The 19,053-nt window shown below is 55.1% G+C and overlaps 2 protein-coding genes across 2 annotated transcripts; both read right to left on the bottom strand.

Annotated features, from left to right (window-relative positions):
• Positions 1-7,805: 7,805 nt before the first annotated feature.
• Positions 7,806-8,090, bottom strand: PG986_004167 (uncharacterized protein; the record flags this gene model as incomplete). Its single annotated transcript, XM_066840389.1, has 1 exon — positions 7,806-8,090. One exon carries the CDS (start codon positions 8,088-8,090, stop codon positions 7,806-7,808), a length of 285 nt encoding a protein of 94 aa, XP_066703016.1.
• Positions 8,091-16,416: 8,326 nt separating this feature from the next.
• On the bottom strand, positions 16,417-18,283 carry PG986_004166 (uncharacterized protein; the record flags this gene model as incomplete). The annotated part of the gene is made up of 2 exons (XM_066840388.1): positions 16,417-17,775; positions 17,912-18,283. The coding sequence occupies 2 exons, from the start codon at positions 18,281-18,283 to the stop codon at positions 16,417-16,419; spliced, it is 1,731 nt and encodes a 576-aa protein (XP_066703015.1).
• Between the last annotated feature and the right edge of the window lie 770 nt (positions 18,284-19,053).

The following is a 19,053-nucleotide window of genomic DNA, read 5'->3' as shown; positions in this document are numbered from 1 at the left end:
TGGTGCCTTCGAAAGTATCAACGAGGCGTCCCAAAAGACCCGCGGAACAGGACTTCCCAGGATGGTTAATACACTGGAACAACTACGAAAAGCAGCTCAACTCGGCGAGGGCAGAAGCAATAGTTTGAACACGTGCGAGACGGGGCAACTCAAGCCAACGCTATCTACTCCGTACGCTTCCTTCTCTCGCCTCTTCCCCCTTCAATGTTGGTCCAGCATGGAGTAAATGCCAAGAAAGCGCAAAACCCAAGTCAAACACAGAATTGGATTGACCGCAGTATCCGACGCCCTACTCATGGTAATCGTGATATTATGGTTCCCTATTGGCATGTGGTTTCCGTTCCTATTCACTCCTCCACGCTCACCTAAATACCTGTTCCTCAGTTGACTCCGGCATCCTATGGGGGACAACGGTGATGCCCAGTCCACTCCTCGTGGTTTGGGACTTCGAGTGACAGTCACATCATGTTATTTAGTCAATGCTAATGCCGCAGATACTGGCCTTGGTGCCGACCTCGTGTCTTTTACTTTTCCACCTACGAGCTTTCCCTATTCGAACCAGTACCCGAGCCTCACCGTGGATATGAGACTTGTCAGTCAAAGAAGCCTCAAATCCCCATCATAGGTACATACCTCTGGAGCGAGGATCGAGTACCTATTTTTGACTCCACACGGTTTCAGTCCTATCATGGAGGATATGTCTTCTAGAAGCATTTCATGTCCAGAAAGTGGAGTGGCCCGGAACTCGTGATACCGTTGGATCACCATCTTACAGTGTACGTTATATCCGGCAGTCAGTCAATCCTATCAAGGGGCTCTTCAATGCCGATCAGTATGTCTGCTCGGGAATTAAGACCGAGACGGTGATATCCGCTTTCGGCGGAGAGTAGAGCGGCCAGTCATCAGTAGGTAGACTGCCATATCATGGAAGGATGCTGCTTCTCAAACTTTCTCTCCGCTCCCTTTCTTTCCCCAACATGCCTCTTGCAAGGTTCAGTTTGGCGCATCTGGGTCTGGAAACGACGATCTGGTCAAATTCCATTTATCTCATGGGGCTAATGCATGAACTAGGTCCTCGCAGGTAGCAATATCACCGTGGTTGGCATTTACGGTGAACAATCTTGTGGTAGGTAGCTTTGTCGGGCATTTCCAAAATGCTCAGGGGCCTTTCTATGTAATGAGTATCGAGATCAGCAGTCTCAGAACCAACATTACTCACTGACTGGACTGTTCTGATCTCTATTATAGCTTGGAGGGGTAGGGATTGCCCCGGATCACGCTGTTTACCGGGTATGGGGTCCCAATGGCAAGGTGCGAGCTAACGGCACTTGATAGGAAATGCTTGATCCCAGTAGCCTATAGGGGGATGCTTCATCCGGGGCCGGTATACCCTGTATCGACAACCGGGCACATGGTAGAGTCTCATTTCGTTCGGTATCGCCCACATGGCTCAACCTCTAAAACCGCCCCGGCCACCTCCGCAAGGCCGTTGTTCATATCCATCGCCAATATTGAGCTGTGCGGCCGCATCTGGGCGAAGGTTGCCGCAAGGGAGCACATATCCACTCCTCCATGTTAGAGATCCTTCTGTGAGATGAGGATTTGCCGTTTTAGTCTGGGGATGGCCCTGTACCAAAAGCGACGGACGCTGAGCGGAATCTAGAAACTCCGGCGCGGGCATGTCCTTTTTCTTGGTGATCGACGTCCTACTCCTTTTTTCCTTCCTTGTCTACCGGTGTGCGATTAAACTTTTCTAGCCATGAGGTCCCATGGAGATCAGTGGTTTGACGTTCCAGACTCGAGATGGAATTGACTGGCACTGGATGGGGATTGGTCGGATTGGCAGGTGGAAAAAAAAACACTCAGTCCTGTCAATCGGAGCCAAACGGAGCCGAACCGCAGGTCGAGAAGAAAAAAAGATCACCGTTTTGTCTCGTGGGCCGGCCCAGAGACTGACTCGGGCCCCGTTTCGAACTTCCAAGTTATTCCTGCCTCCACCGTTGAAGATCGTGGAGCCTCGGGCACTCCTGCGCAATCTGACTTATTTTACCTACAGATTCTCTCCTCCATAGGATCTGCATGAGGAAACACTTACCAACGCGCTGACTAACTTACATAACCACTCCGGAGGGGTCTTTTTTTTCTTGTGTGTTCAATTGTCTCCTTGGTAAAGTACCTAGCAACTAGCTGGCAAGTGGGGAGCTGTGGCCAGGAACAGACACGACGTCGTGCTGGCCTGTCGCCCATGGTTGCAGCGCTAGGTACTCCGTAACGGGATCAGACTCTGTCAAAAAGTGCCCCGCCAGCAGCGTGCCAGCGGGGGGGTGAACGCGCACGCGAAGCTATTCGCAATCCATACCTCTTCCAGGGCGAGCGGGCGTGCCAAGGATAGAGAATATGGGCTCACTTGCCATTGGTGGCTGGGGTTCGTCTGAGGGCTGGGGAGCGCGAAAAGGATAACAGCAATGGTCATTTCGCCCTCCCTGTCTCTTATCTCTCTGCGTAATCAGACACAAAGGGGGAAGTGAATCCATTTCCAGCGAAAACGGCGTTCCGGGAACCCCCCCCCCAAGTCCGACCTTACTCCGCCCCATCCCCGGGAACATGGCTACGCGGGAAATGAAGCCGGGACGCGCATCGACCGACGTTTTCGTACTATACTTGAATTAATCCATCAGGAACAGTGGATTTGGACAGATAAGAGATCGATAGGATAGATGCACCCGCCTGCTAGCTGACAAGGGGAGTTGAGTTGATCTTTCTCGATCGATGCGTGCGACAGACGGACGCCGCTGGCTTAGTTCCGTTTCGAAGTTTAGTACACGGTAATAAGACTGGATAATGTGTCACGACGAGAACAAGGCCGGGCATACGACCCATGGAACGCGGACGTCCACCCGTCGCAATGGTTCACTACTACTAACGGCGTCGGAAAGCCAGACCACGGGGATGCCTGCCGGCTACGGCTGCTGGCTGCTCTTGTTGGCGCTGGCTCGTCGTCGCTTGGGGCTCCGATTGGTGGGAACGTTGGGTGGGACGACGCCCTGAAGCGGCATGACGTAGCAAAAACGCTAGTAGGGGGTTTTCGATGTTTCTCGTCGCTGATGTGTGTGCACGTGTGTGTCGCTGCTACGTCTTACAGTATCCAGTGTGCTGGTGGCGGTAATGGTGGTGTCGCTATTTCTGTTCACGAAGTTACAATGCACGACGACTTGGTCTCGGGGCATCGAGCCTGGCATTAATTGCTCTGCTTGTCTTGGTTGTGTGCGCTATGTGGTCGACGGGTTCCTGAAGAAGAAGAAAAAAAGCTCCGGCAGCCAGCCCGGGAGAGGGACCCTGATCGAGGGTGACCTGCGCCCCCGATCGGGTTGCGCGTCGATGTTGTCACTAAAACGGTAAAAGCACACGGGGTGGCAAGCGAGCCTGGCGGCGATGATGGTAACGATGAATATACATAGAAACACTAGCGCCGTCAATCCCATCAGATCTCCTTGTGTTTTCGATTTGGAAAATGGAGAGATCGCGAGCTACTTAGTCAGTCAGCTGCCTCTATGACACCCTCCAACAAGGCCGACTGACGTTGTTGTCCAGTGTGGTCTTCTTGACTTTACCGTATTGTAGTAGTCCCGTCCCCAGTTCTCTTGTCGCTTCTCCGCCAGGTCCCCGTCAGCACCTTGATTGAATGGCTTGCTACTCCGTACCGAGTTGCCCACCTGCCTATGTGAGCTATGTATGTATATAAGCGTGTCCCGCATTTTTTCCCAGCCCACAGCATCATGCTATTGCGCGTCCAATATGTGATGACCAGAACCGAATCATAACGGCGCCATGTGCTGAAAACCTGCTGCCAAGCGGCCCCCCAGATTGGTCAGTCGGAGGGGAGCTGCAATTAGGTGTGCATGCAACCGCCGTCATAGGTCATAGGGGGAGGGCCCGCTAGCTAGTCTGCTGGTCACGTAGCAGCCCGTCCTTTTTGGCATTTGCTCTCTGCTCGGCTCAGTCTGCGTCTGCTCTCGCCCTAACATCACTCACCCCGCGTTGTCTTGTCGCTCGAAGAGGGCTGGTCCCCTCTTCCCAAACTGGCGCTGCATCATTGCCCGGCTTTTTCTCTCTCCGTGCTATAGCTCTGGGAAAATCTGGAGATATGCGGAGGTTAGTGAGGGAGAAGGAAAAAAACAAAAACAAAAGAAAGAAATCCAAAAGTCCCAGGGTGCGGTTCGTACCTGACGACAACGAATCCATACCTACCTACAGTACAGTACAGTACCCCCTCCCCGGTGCCCAACCATGCCGTCGCGTCGTTTGTGGTCTTGATTGTTACCATAGCATTACTCAGGGCAACAGCGCCCCTTGTACGCGCACTTCCTCTGCGGAGCTGGCGGAGCCCAAGGGTAGCCCTCCCGCCGATCTCTCATCTCATTAAGCAGTCGTCTTCATCCCGACTGCAACGTAGCTACTTGTTTGATCCCCTCCCTCTCAACCCTCCCTCCGATATGTAGATGGACGCAATTGGTCCCAGCGGGAGCTCCTGTCCGGGCCGGGGTGCGCATTGTAGTCGTCGTCGCCCTTGTCCTGCTCGCATTCCGCACTTGGCTTGGAGAAGAAGGACGAGGCCAAGCAAGGACCACGACGCAAGTGTAGCCACCCTATTTTCTTCCCGGTTTGGACCCTTTGTGGGGGGGTTGCTGTGCTTGCTTGCTTGCTCGTACCCAAGTCAGGTCGGTCGGTCGCAACAGTATGGAGTAGCGCATACCGAGATATGGCGTATGCCGCGAACCTCTGCTGTCACCGAATTACTTCACAGCACATATTGAGGCCGGTAGGCACATGGAGGTGTAAGCCGCTAGCATCCATGCCTATATCATAGTATCTCCGGCCGAGTCCGTCATCGTGACAAGACCCCACATGGAACCTACCCTGCCTTGCGTAGTTTCGCCCGTTTCGAGCCATCCGTCAGGTCGGTCAGCGCCAGGGCCTCGTCGTGCCTACGGGAAAGCACGGTATTGCGTACATACGTCGGCGTGCATGAAATAGAACACCAAAACACCTACCTACAGGAGCTATCGTGAGCTTGCTAGCTGCATTGGCATGGGCGCGACCGGCCAGCCCCCCGTGGGTGAAGTTTGAAGAAAGAAAGCCGAGGCAGTTGTTTACTAGTTTCCAGCGGAGTGAGCGAAACGGGCCAATCAGCTGCCATGTCTGATCAGCCAAAGGAGACACCAAAAAAAAAAAAAAAAAAAAGTCCGCAACCCAGCTAGCCCAGCCAAAAAGCATCCTTGCTTGCTGCGACCGACGCACGGCACGCAACGCCACGGGCGCCGAGGCGCTCGTTGTCCTGCTGATCCAGGGTCTTTTTACGTCGCTCTGGCGCCCTCCCTTATATGGCTTTTACCCTTCGAAGGCATTATGACATCGACGTGCAGATCTGTAGCGACACCAAAGAGACCCTGATCGTCCCAGTCCTGCTAGGTAGCTGGAGATAGCAAAGCCCAGCAAGCATTGTCCAATTTTGTCACTCTCCCCCCAATTCAACAACACCCAGACCGACCAGCTGCCAGCTCGACCCCACTACCTGCACGCATACTCATCCTTTTTTTTGGTCTGTAGGACAGCGAAAGCCTCCTGGGTGATGGGGGTCCTTCTTCTCCTCGGAGCATATTTCCTGTTCCTATGCCAACTTTATCTTTTGAGTTATTAGACGCAGTAGCCAGCCCTCTTTTGCCGACGGACAGGGTACATGTAGGCATCTACTTATCCTCAATCCTGATTTGCTTACAGCAGAAAAGAAAGGAAACCCCCCCCGGACAAGGTTGTTGAATACGAAGTATACAATGCTGGCAAGCTGCAGGTGGCAGGCCAAACTAGGCCAGACAGGCCTTGGCTAGGTAGACAGGCCCGGCCTTATTGCAAAGGCCCCGTTCCGCTCTCAATTGCATTGGGGCCGTCGGTTTTCGTCAAAGGGAAAGTGGGAAAAGAAAGTGGTCGGGTCGGTAGGGCACGTGCAGCCATTGACCCTCCTCCTCCTCCGCCCAAAGTCACAAAGTTGATTGATTGTCCAGTCAATGAGGAGAGCGATATAGGCGTATGTAGACAAGGACATGGTTTCCCGCATAGAGTTTTTCATCCGAGTTGTTGATATATCGGTAACATGATATTGGTAGGTACTATACAACATGAAAAAGTCAAATTGTGTGTTTTGGTACAGGTGTAATTGGGTATCCATCATAAGTAATAAAAAAAAAAGATCGAAAAATCAAAAACATCAAAACGTTTCGCTAAGCTCGTCGCCCTTCCTTTTTCCCACCCATGTACCCCCGTTTCCATGAGTTTTCGAGCGCTGCTCAGCATGAAAAAAAAATCCCAATCCATCGAAAAAAAAACGCCGCTTGTAAAATGATGCCTCCCAGTAACCAGCGGGTATCCATTTTCCTGCCAAGTCCGAAGCCCAATCACCAGTAGTAGGTAGGGACAATAAAAGAAAAAAAAAACAGATGGTAGACCGATTCTGGTCCAAGAGGGGCTCCTCGAGCGATGCCAGATCAGGCCCAAAAAGCCCACTCTGCTCGTAGCCCGTAGCGAACTAGCGGCCATGTTTGGGTGCCAACCGCGGTGGGTTGCGTCCGAGGGCCAGAAAAGCAGCTCGACGTCAGAGGCGCAAATTTCTGGCAGGGGAATGCCGGCCCTAAAATAGCCAAGGGTGGTGGAGGGGGCTGTGAGGCTTTTCGCGGGCACCTCAGAGGGCGGCGCCGAGTCGTGATTGGCCTTGGGGCGCCTGCGACTAGTGACGTGGGTATCCCTCGAACTTCGACCGTGGGCGTCTCCATTCCGCCCAAACCGCACTCATTGGCGAACGCCCGCCGGAAATCCTCCAGCAGCTGCGGATTCATGTGATGTTTGCCCCCCCTCCTCCTCCTCCAGTGATCCCTCCAGTGATCCCTGGCGATGGGACACACTATTTGCACATTCCAATCCCGAACCAATGCCCAATGCTGAGAGGTAGCGAGCACTCGAATGGCAGAGACGGCCATCCAGCGTCTCGCACCCTGTTCGAGACGACGAGGAATGGCAAATGCCTTTGGGCGACTGGTGCCAATCAATCCCACACCTGTGTGATCTGGTGTTCCATCCCAGCTGGGGTCCCGTTAGAAAGTTGTCGCGCGACAATGGGGTCAATCGAATGCCGATATATCCATAACCGTAATTTTGACTTGTCTCGCCGAAATCTTAGTAATGGTCGTCTCATGTCTGCATGGCCGCCGGACGTCGGCACATCGGGTTGCCAGAGGGCAACAGGTGTGCTTCGACTGCACTGCATCGCGAAACCGAGCATCGGTCTAGAACTCCGTGGCCCAGGGCCCAGACTTCCCAGGATGGTCGTGCTTCCGAAGAGACAGGGAATTGGCCTGTCTGCTGCAGCCATGCGAAGGGCTGGATGTTCGCATTTCTCAAGACCATGTGCGGGAGTCCCGAGTCAATTGGCGGCTCATCGGCACGCCCTTTTTTTTTTTGACTTTGCGGTTAACGATGCGATGCATATCCAAGGATGGGTGACCGCCGGATTGCCGATGGCGCGAGTCTTCCGAGGCTTGCCCCGCACAGCCAATAGATGGTGTACGGAGTCGACCATGAGAATGTCGAACAACTCTCTCGGTGCGCGCTGGGGGTGGTAATTGGCTGCCGTGACAATGCTGTCACGATTGTGTGTTGTAGAATTAGTGAGAGAAGCCCAACTAATGGCTCTCGTTTTTTTGGTTTGCTTGTTTGCGGCTTCAGAACGTCGGAGAAGCGGAAAGGCCGGCTCTCGTTCATTTGTAGCCGACCATCTTGGCGCACCGGTCGCAGTAGTAGATGTTGTGTCCGACGCGGACCATGCCCGTGGAGGCCGGGTCGTCAGTGCTGGTGGCCTCGACGGATCTGGCGCAGCGCATGCAGCGTAGCACCTCGACCGAGGCGATGGGCCGGGAGATGGTGTCCATGCTGGTCCGGAAGGGTGAGGGAGCTGACAGGTCGGAGTCGGAAGAAGAGTAGGATGAGGCCGAAGAGGTGGAGGAGGAGCTGGAGTATTGCGCTTTGGGTGGTCTGGTCGCCATTTCGTTGATGTGGGAGGGTATGAGTAGTAGAGACACTTTGAACGAGGGAATGGCCCAAGGTGTCTGTCTGTCTGTGTCTCTGTGTGTGGGTGCGAGTGTATATATATATGGAGTGCGTTAGATATATATATACTTAGTTGTAGACGACGACGATGATGTTCCAGAAATAGCTGAACGAGGTTTGAGGTGGTGGTCTGGTGTGTATATGTAGATGGAGGTAGTGTGGGATGCGGCAAGGTGGTGGATGGGGGTGGCCGTTAGAAATAGGTAGCCCTGGAATGGAGCTCTTGTTTGGAATAGTTTTGGCTAGATGCGAACTCGACTGATTGCAGGGTTGGCCTAGTGTTGGGTAGATGGATTCGTTCCGGAAGGGTCTATTTGCTTGGGGGTGAAAGGTTGCTGGTCCCGGTCAGGTAATAATAGGGAGAAAAGGGCTGAGTCGAGATGCCAACAAAGACTGGAGTCTGGATGGAGATATTGGACAAACCAGAGTTATAAGTGAAGTAGTAAGTAATATAACATCAGACTCTGGCAGGAAAAGCTATGTCATGTACGAAGTGGAGTCGGCCTGCGAAACAAGACAAGCGCACTGGGACCAGGTTTGGTGGATGGGTAGCGCTGCTGCTGGGCACTGGAGCCGGAGCTTGGCTGGGCGCTGCGCTTGCGGGCACTGCGACAGGGACAGGTTGGGGCGACAAGACGGAGGCAGCTGGCTGTGGGAGCGTCGTGTCTTGGCGCCTTGTTTGTGCGATCTGGTCTGTGTTGGTTGGGCCGGGTGGTCCAGGGGGAGAGGGGAGCGAGGAGAAGGACGAGGGAGCGAGAGAGAGTTCGTTTAAAACTGTCCAGTCGAGTGAGTGAGTACCTAAGGTAGGTACTGTACTGTAGGTAGTCGTAAACGCAGTCGCAGCAGCCCGGATACGGTAGGTACCTCGCAGACTGTACAGCGCTAAGATTACGGGACAGTCGGGCTCGATGACTGACGGGCTGGATAGTTCGGGCGCTCTGCATTAATTAGACGGTGGATGGCGTGGCTTATGGCGACACCTCACAGCCGAGACACTGGATGGAAGACGGAGCGAGATTGAGAGAGAGCGCGAAAGTACTCGAGTGCTAGGTACCGTACACGGGCACAAGACTCGCGCCTTCGGACAAGGACCTGGGTCGTAGATGCAGCAGTAGTCTGGACGAGTACAGCGGAGCACGAACACCACAGCCAAAGACACAACGGAACGGAATGCACAGTAATTGGGTGTAGAAGGTATTGGTCTGGCCCAGAAAAAAAAAAAGTACGTAGGCAGCAGAGATAACCGAGAGCGGCGGTTTAATAATAAACTCCGTTTTCAGTCCGAGTTTTTTTTCTTTGTCGTCGCAAGGCAGATCGGTGATTGCCGTGCGGGCAGATCGGTGATTGCCGTGCGGATGTGTTCGTTTCAAGCAAAGACACCTGTCTGTCTGTTGTCTCTGTCGATGGGATGGGTAACGGAATTGGTTTTGTTATTGCGTCACCGTCTGGTGTTTTTATCGTCCGTAATCCAGTACGGTGATGGATGGAAGATGGGTTGGCTCTTGCTGTTTCTGGCTCCTGGGTCGAGATCTTTTCGAGAGAAGGCTGGAATCATCGGTGGAAGAAGAGAAGAATCCAGCAGACCTCGGATGTGAGCCCGGGGGGTGTCCCGACTCTTTATGGGTGGTATCACGCCCAGCCACTATGCATGTGTATCCATTCTCACGACTGCAGCAATCTACGAGTAACATGCTCTAAACCAATAGTCCTGCTAGTCCACCGATCCATCGGGCAAGACAAAGGCAGCAAACCCATGAGGCCAGCCTGTTCAAGTATGGGAAACCAAGATCTGGATCGATTTGTTTCCCATGACGGTCCGGACTATTGCTGACCGGAAGGGGGATCGTGATCGAGGATCGAAGTTGAGTTTCAGAAGCCCTACTAGTCGACTGAGTGTGGCCTGGTGGGAAAGGGAGAAAGTTGGAGACTTCATCCAGCAGATCTTAGATCCCCCGCTGCCATCTGATATCCAGGCCAGCCCAGGGGGCGAAAAAAAAACGAAAAAAAAAAAAAAAAAACCACGTAAATGCGTACACGTCTGCCGTTGCGGCTGGGTTGCTTCACCTGATTTGACCGTGACTGTGACTGGGTCTCGCTACGGTTGGCACGATACTGCCTGATAAACACCCCAGCACCGTCCTGTCTCTTTCATGCATGCGGCAGGCAGCTTCAGTAGGTGCGCGTGCAAATCCATGCCGGATCGACTCTGCTGGTCTGCCCCTTTCGCCAAGTCGTGCATGCTACTGGCGACCAAATGCTACCAGATCCGAACGAACAGGATGTCCGGGGAAAGGGAGGCCATCGGCGTGCTTATGTACGATTTAGGGCCATGCGGGCAGCTCGCGTCGCATCTCCCGTATCTAAAGGGCGATCAGCCCCTCCGTCTTCGATGGCCAGACCATATCACGTTAACCCTTCCAATCCTTGGCTGCCTGGAAGGGTCAGAGGAGGGTCGTTCTTGGTGGAAGTTCCTGTATTCTGACGAGACGGACGCAGCCACTAGGCAACGGACGTGGGTACCTTTTTCTTTTTCTCTCTGTTCCGCCTACCGCTACTGACTACGGGTTTGAGCCGCTTGACTACTTGACTCTTGAGCCATAATGTCATCGAGATGATTGATAACGGATACACAAATTTCCCGTTCCTGGCGTGCTTGTTCTGACGGGGTCCAGCCAAAGGGGCTACTGACCGTTCCGGCCAGACGGAGGCCTTATGCGTGCTAACGCGTTTTAGCAGCATCTTAGCACGCCAGCCAGTAAGTAACGTTTCTGTTTGAACCCGCAGCGGATGAGCTGGAAACTGGGGGAGGCCAGAAAAAAAAAAAGGAGCAGAAAATGGGAGCAAGAGAAAAAAGGGAAAAAGGAGGGGCTGATCAGTCCATTTGCAGTCTAGCCCTCCATGACACTGCCGATCGCCTCACCAAATCTTCGATCCAGACCGTTCCGTGGCTTCTTCATCTCCTTTGCAGCATGCCTAAGCATGATCACCCTAGGGTTCTCCTTCGCATCTGGGCAGTCGCTGGCGATCAGGGAAACGCTCTCCCCAGGCGGCCAAGCTATCTGGAGCTGCCTGGAGCTACCGCTCACGACCACGCAATTTGCGACAACGCGGCTCCGTTTTGCACCTCTTCTGAAGCTCCAGACTGACTGGCAACGACCAGCAAAACCTGCTTTCAACGTTACTTGCACGAGTTTTTCTTCTTCCTCTTTTTGTATTGCCTCCATTCGTGCTTAGCCGGTGCCAATACGTAATTCTCTGTGACGATTTGTGCACCGCTCTTGGACATACTGTAGCAGACACTCTGACACTAGCCGCCTAGCAGCTCAGCAGCACCCTTGCCTGCTTGCCCGTCCTGCCCGTCGCGTTCGTTCCGTAAACCTAATCTGCCCTTGTCCTCAAGAACGCCAAGCCCTGCGTACTGTATCGCTCACTCCGTCCAATACCTTCCCGAACTGCCGCGGGCTCCGTTCAAAGTTCCAAACGAAGCTCAGCTCACCATCGAGCCATCAAGTACTTGCTCCTGGGATCTCGTGTGCTGCCGCGTCTGTAAATGCAACATGCTGCATCAAATACATTAAAACAACCTGACGCGAGCGGCAGCACCAACCTCGGGCTGTGCATGCAACATGGTGTAGTACCACTACACCCCATGCTGCTGTTGCGTTGCAGTGCTGCTGCTGATGCTGCTGCTGCAAGGCCTCGATCCGCACTGATATCAAAGATCTAATTCCCACGTAGCCCGCCCGCGTCCAAATTGGCTAGCATCCCGTCATTTCCTGTCCGCATCTGTCTGGTCTGAACCACGATGGTACACGTGCGTTATTACCGCGTACATGAAATGGAAAGAAACAGCAGCTAGTGGAAACATTCTCTTGCGATTCTCTCCCCTTCTCAGCCGGTGAGATGGGACACGGAAGCACGAGGAACGGATGGCGCGGTCGTCCATGCTGCACGGCAACTTTAACCACCATGCTATTGTCTTCCAGAAAGTCTAATAATACCCGTTGCGACGCCTCGTGCCTCGGTAGATCGAATCGTGCCGAAGCCGAACACACCGCATGCCAGCGTATTAGCATCGTGAGTCACTGCGGACGATTCAGTCCTAGTATTGATCTGTCGCACAACCGACAGATCAGGGCAGGGCAGGGTACACAGCTCGACTTGCTTCACCCTGGTATCACGGCATACGGAGTACATGCAGCTTGCAAACGCAAGCCGCGTGGTTGCCAGTTTGATATTGATGCCTGCCTGTCTGCCTACTTTGCCTGTACGTACCGTAACCCGTAACCGTGAGCCGGCCGTCGTCCAAGGTGACCAATCCCAGCCCGCCCACTTACAGTCAGCATATCGTTTTTATTAACAATATCATATTAATTGAAGACCGTTACATCGCAGCCGCTTTGACATTTGACACACTGCTGCTGATGAGAGCCGCTTTCCCCGTCCCCCCGGCTTCGGAGAGAGCAGCAATTTGGACTTTGCCTGCTCCCCCCGGGATGGAATAGCTTCATGCCGGCTGGCTGGCTGGCTGTTGATGGGTTGACATGACTTCACCCGTGCGGCCGTTTGATCTTCGGATTTGTGCCCGTCCAGTGATCGACAGTCCCAGACCCAACGATCAGGTAGCTTGGTGGAGTGATCCGTTCCCGGCTGTGCCTGGGCTCCTGGGACACACACAACCACGCGTTTGTGTCCGGGAGCGGTTTTTTGTGGTTTTCGTTTGGCAACAACAACTCAGCCGGAACCACAACTTTTTCTCCCCCTTCGTCTCCCTGCTTGGCTCTCCCTGTGTTCCGGGAGAGCAAATGATCAGCAGGCGCTTCCGGTTTTTCCTTCTCGAAGTATTTTCCGGACCTTCTGGCGTGTTACAGAATTTGCCTGCCGAAGAGTCTAGACCCATCCGGCTCTCCTCATTCTATGGAAACTTTGAATTGGAATGAGCGGGTTTGCATTTTTGGGGGGGCGCGTGTTTGCCTCCTCGTTCACGTGCTCCTACATCCCGGCAACGCATCAGGCACCACAGGACAGGAAACCGTCTGGTCGCTGACCCAGGCACCGCCAGGTCGATTAGACGGACACCCGTCACCAATGGCCGACCGAACCCCGATATTCCTGTTTTTCCGCTGGCATGACTGCCAATTATGACGGCTGACGCTGAATTTTCAATGCATCCGTCTCGCGTGGCCACCGTGACAAAAAGCCGCCGTCTGCCATTAATTACTGAGGACTGATTGGTAATTGTTCCGTTTCGAGCGTGCCATCAAGCAAGGGTCCTGTTCATTCCCCCCGTTCGTTTCCACCGACAGGCGAGAGCTTATTCTCTCGTTTGGTGCCTGATATTGGGAACAAACCACACACACACCTGACCTGAACCTGACCGCTGCTAACCTCCTCAAATCGGTCGCTCCCCCGCCTGCCCAATCCGCTAAAGTTGTCAGAGAGCTTATTGCGACCCCGGCCCCTGCCTGTCACAGGGCATCTGCTGGCCCAGATACCCGTACTATTGCTTTCGCCCTTTTAACTCTATCTGACGCTCTTCCGTTTCCGGAGGAGCGGCCCCTTAGGTTCGCGCGCAAAAACAACCAAACCAGGCCAGGCCAGGCCAAACGAAACCAAACAGCCCAACATCGCGGATGCCATGCGCTACTATTTGCCCGAGACAGCGAGTCCCGCCGAAGGGGAGGAGGGAACAACGCATCTATTGGCAACCATAGGGAAGGGGTGAATTGAGGAGAAGATAGCGGAACGGGTGAAAAGTAAGGGTCCAAACTTTTGGTCAAAGCTCTCTCTCCATCGACGGTCGGCTGAAGCGTAGCGCCTATTCGTAGGTCTGCTCCTGAGGCCCTGGCAGGGCCCTTTGATCAGGAGAAAATAGGGCGATAGGGCGATAAAGCGATAGATAGCGCAGTCCGAAAGCACGCCTTCGTGTTTGACTAAGTACGGTAGAACTCCCACACACTGACACATTTCCACTTACTAACGGCCGGCCCGGGGCGAGCTGGATTGTGGTGGTGGTGTGTGGTTGCGGTTTGCCCGCCCTGGGACGGCTGGCTTCCGCTATTCCCCCAGGTACTGCACGTGTTACTTCCTGTCCGCTTGCCTTAGTATCTATTTCAGGTGAAAGGGAGAGTCCGTTGGCCTGGCGATGCAGACATTCATGCCCATACGAACGCCCCTCCCATGGCCTGACCAAACAAATTCCGCATTGTTGGTACGTAAAAGCCTGCCCGCTGAGAGGAAGACGTATCCCTCCTCGCCATTTTAGAAATCCCGCGAGGGTTTTTTTTTTTTTTTTTTTTTTTTTTTGAAACAATGATTCCTGCGCTATATTTAGACGCTGGCGTGGTGTTTGCGTGTGTTTGTGGCCGGGAGGGTCCCCCAGAGAGAGAAAATGGGCTATGCAACCTTAACTATGCCAGAAGACAAAAAAAAGGCCACGATGGTCTGGTTCCGGCCCCGCATGCGAGGGTTTTTGTTTGCTCAATGGCATAGCAAACCATCGTGAGGCACGCGGTCGGTTCTCCAGGACCCCCAGGACCCCCAGGGGGCGTTCTTCCAATGGTCTAGATGCGCAACTGCATCTATCTGCCGCAGCGCAGGGAGAATCTCCCGTCCAAACTGGACTGGGCTGACGACTCACACCACCACACCACGCACACCATACAAGCTCCGTGGCGTAAGCCACACGGCAATTCTGCTCAGATTTCGCCGAAGCCTTTCCTGGATATGTAGCATCTAACGAACGATGGCGAGACCTTCTTGGCAAAGCGAGAGAGAGAGTAAGCCAGCCGCAAGAGAAGATCCTCGAGGCGACTGGTCTGTTTCATCAGTTGCTCGGGACGACGGCTGACTGCATGCTTTGGTCTTGGCACACTGGACTATTGCCAATGTATCTGTCTGCCTATCTATTTGTCAACTTATTGGGGGGAAGCAGCTCTCATTACGGTGAATTCCCTCCCTTGCATACGCACACAAGGTGGCTGGCGCGGCACACGACGCGATGCTATTCACATGCGTCGCTCTCTCAACGCCTCCCCGGCCGCAAGTCGGAGATGAATCGAGAAGGGGGCGCAGAGCACCATTTGACGACTACTGGCAATGTTACAGATTACAGAGCACAGAGAAGGCGAACAACAACAATAATACCACCGCCACAGCCCCAAAGAGTCGTGTGATGTGATGTGATGATGAATTGATTATTGGGTTTTGCTCAGGTACGTCCGTTTTCTTTTTTCATTCTTTTTTTCACCAATACAGACCGGGGACGACGAAAACGATTGTGTAAGCCACCCCCGCCCCCCCCCAGCCACTCAGCCCTACCAACTGCGCTCTGAGATCTTAATCCCCCAACCACGTACGTAACGTACTGTACACAGCCGTGCTTAGGCAGGCTACGGTTCATGGAGAGATGCTTGGCATGTGGCTGGTAGGGGGTTAGATTCGAAGGTGATGAAGATTTCGTACCCGTCTAGGTAGTATGTGAGTGACTGAGTGAGCACCCTGCACGCGCGCGCCCGCAACTTGTTTCCCCGCTGCTCCCGGTCGTGGGCGCGCGCGAGTAAGTGCACCGGATACCGGCTCATACGAAACCTTGCAATCTTGTGTGTCCTTGCCGAAGGTGCCGGTCGTCCCGTTTCCCCCGCGGAGTGTCGGCGGGCGCGCGAACTGCGAAAGAGCGAGGTCCAAACAGCCTAGCAAGCAGGCTAGAATTGACCATCGGCACGAGGCGTTTCTGGGCTATTGATATGGCGGTTCCAATACGCGAATGCCGTGGTGGTGGTGGTGGTGGTGGTATCAAGAGGCGTAGGGCTAGGACGTTCGGCCTTCTGCCACCAACTATGGTATGCTGGAGGGATATGTCGGTTGCATCGCATGCCATGCTATTCAGCTCGGGGTTATTTCGCAATTAGAGAGGTACCATCGCGCCGGAGGCAAGACGTAGCATGTGTAGGTTTGATCGACGGCGTGTAGGCAATGGCGAAGCCACGATACACGGTACAGGGATACGTTTCCAGGGCTGAAAGTGAGGTAATGGCGTCGCCAACGTTTGGAACGGTCGTTGGACATTTGAAGATAGCAACTGCCTGGAGAATAGGGAGGTTTTCCACATACAAGCCCGCGCATATCGGGACGTCGGATGCTTCACAATGATCAGGCAGAGAGAGGGTGGGTGAGAGATACGCGACGAGATCACAAATCAAGCAAGTAGGCATTCATTATGAGCTCATTACACAAGGAAGTAAGCAATAGTACAGAGTATGTTTAAGGAAACTCCTTCAACGTCTGCCGCTGGGCCTCCTCGGGGCTGCTCCCGTAGACCCGGCTGCCCCGGCCGTTGATGATGTGGGAGATCTCGCTGCCGTTCTGGCCGTTGAGCCAGATGGTGGTCATGCGGTGGATCTTGACGCCGGCGCGGCCGTCGGCGGGCGCCTCGATGGCGTTCTCGGCCTTGACGGGGCTGTCGCGGAAGTACGAGTAGACGCCTAGGCCCCAGGCCTCGTGGGTCGCGACGCCGTCGGCGACCTTGTACGAGGCGTACCCGTTCACCGTCCCGCCGTGCGACATGTACCGCTCCTGGCTCGGCGGGTCGTACGGGATCTCGGACTGGTAGAAGTAGACGCGCCCGTTCTGCCCGTTCCAGAGCGTCTGGTACTCCTCGTGGTGCTCGTTGAAGAGGCCGTACGCCACCACGTTGTCGCCGTTGACCACGATGCCGTGCTTGGTCGGGTTGCTGTCCCAGCCGGCGCCGGGCCCGTGGTCCGCGCGCCAGAGCCAGAGCTGGTCGCACACGACGTCGTGGCTGTGGACGACGATGCCGACGTCGTTCTTGCCCGCCTGCGCGCCGCCGGTGCGCGCGGTGATGTCGAACAGGAAGGTCGGGTCCGCGGCGTGGCTCGCCGCGCTGCCCTCGGTGCCCACCTCCATGAGGTAGGGCGAGTTGGTGGGGCCCGCGTCGATAATGAGGCCGGCGACGGTCACGCCGTCGACGTCGGCGACCTTGATGGCCGTGTTGCCCTGTCGCGGGATGAGCGTGGCGAAGCCCATGCCGAGGACGATGGTGCCGGCCTTGGTGACCTGCAGGGCCTCGTCCAGCTGGTAGACGCCCGGGGTGAGGAGGATGTGCTTGCCGGCGCGCAGGGCCTCGTTGAGCGACGCGGCCGTCGACGTCGCGGCCTGCGCGACGTGGAACTCGCCGCCCTCGACGGAGATGGAGCGGCCGGGGGTGTGCCGGCCCTCGGTCCACGAGGGGCCCTGGGTGTCGCGCTGGAGGGCGGGGACGAAGACGGCGTAGCGGCCGGCGTCGTCGAGGTAGAGGTACGGCTTCTCGCGCACGAGGGGCGTGCGGTCGACGGTGGTGTAGGGGTCCGTGGGCCAGTTGTTGCCGCTGGGCGCGTTGGCGCACCCCACGAAGACCATGTTCCAGACGCCGTTGGCCCAGCTGCCCCACGAGCAGTTGCGCGACAGCCACTGCTGCTGCGAGCCCGGCAGGACCTGGTTGTCCACCACCGAGTCGGCCATGAAGCCGCCGCTGGCCCAGCCGCCGGCGTGGGTCTCCGGGTCCACCTGGAACAGCCAGAGGCCGTTTGGGCTGGTGATGTGCAGACGGCGCAGAGGGGCGGCCTGGATTGGGATTGGGTGTAAGTACGTCTGTGCTTGCGAGAATAAAAGGAAAGAAAAAAAGGGGGGGGGAGGACTAGTAAAAGTGACTGACGTCACGCACTAGACGAGACAAACAGAACGCATGCATGAAACTAACCTGGGAAATGGCAATGGTGGTGGTCTTGTTGGTGGCGTCGGACGCGTTGATGGCGAGGTTCTCGTAGGAGCGCCAGAAGTTGCAGGTGGCGTTCATGTGCGGCATCCAGTAGGCGGGCACGTTGGCGCCGCCCTCGATGCGGACGGCGTCGGGGCCCTGGCCGAGCCCCGCCACGGAGGTGTAGAAGCCGACGTCGAAGAGGACGGGGTAGGTGCCGGGCTTGAAGAGGAGCGAGTAGCGCTCCGGGCCGAACTCGTTGGCCTCCATCTGCTTGAAGATCTTGTTCGCCTGCTCCTGCACGGCCCCGGCGGGCATGCTGGGGTCGAAGACGTAGACGTTGGGGCCCAGCAGGGTGTTGTTTGCGTCGGCCATGTTGTTGTTGTTGTTGTTGTTGTTGTGGGTATGTTGGAACTGATTGCAATACGGTGCTAGGTAAGGATGATCTGTTCCGAAGAAAGGTAGAGCAGAATCTAGGGGAGGAAGAAGATGAATTATATAGCTCCCAGATTCTCCAAAGCAGTCAATCATATTGCGTGAAGCTAAATTCAAGTTTCTTTCACCGTCTTCACTCCACTTATGAGACAGCAAACAGCCGACAGCCAGTGCAAGCCATGGCACGAGGACCCGGTGGCCGTCACCTACTGAGTTAATGCAGTCACCGAGATGGAGCTATGCTGTTACGAAGAGAAAGCCGAATGTGGAGTTCTGGCCGGTCGCTGGAGTGAAACATCTCATGTTCGCTGTGCCAGAGTGTGATGGTCTTGGTGATGTTGAGCAGAGACACGCCGAGTCCAGAAGCAGCCCGGTGACTTCAGCCCGGGGCGACGGGTAGGCATGGCTGCTGGTCGGTTGGTCGGGAATCGCCTGGCCCAGCAAGAGACGGATTCCGATTTTTCTCGGCGCCCCGATGGTTTGCTCTTGGCTATGGCCCGGTGACTGCCATCAATCAATTCGATGCGATTCAATGAGGCGAGGCACGCACCAGACTATTTCTATTGAGAGAGCCGGCGCTCGCAACTCACGTCGGCTGGCAGTTGTCATTTGCCGCAATCTGTCTGGTGTTCGCTGTGGACCAGCTTGGCAGGCACTTGGCGCGACAGCAGTGAGCTACCTACCACACAGCCTAGCTTGCCTAACTGGTT

This window comes from Apiospora aurea (genome assembly GCF_038362705.1).
Source record: "Apiospora aurea strain CBS 24483 chromosome Unknown utg000003l_segment0_segment0, whole genome shotgun sequence".
In the NCBI taxonomy this organism is placed as follows: domain Eukaryota; kingdom Fungi; phylum Ascomycota; class Sordariomycetes; order Amphisphaeriales; family Apiosporaceae; genus Apiospora; species Apiospora aurea.
The sequence above is the reverse complement of the archived record's forward strand: the minus strand, read 5'-3'. Positions and strand labels throughout refer to the sequence as shown.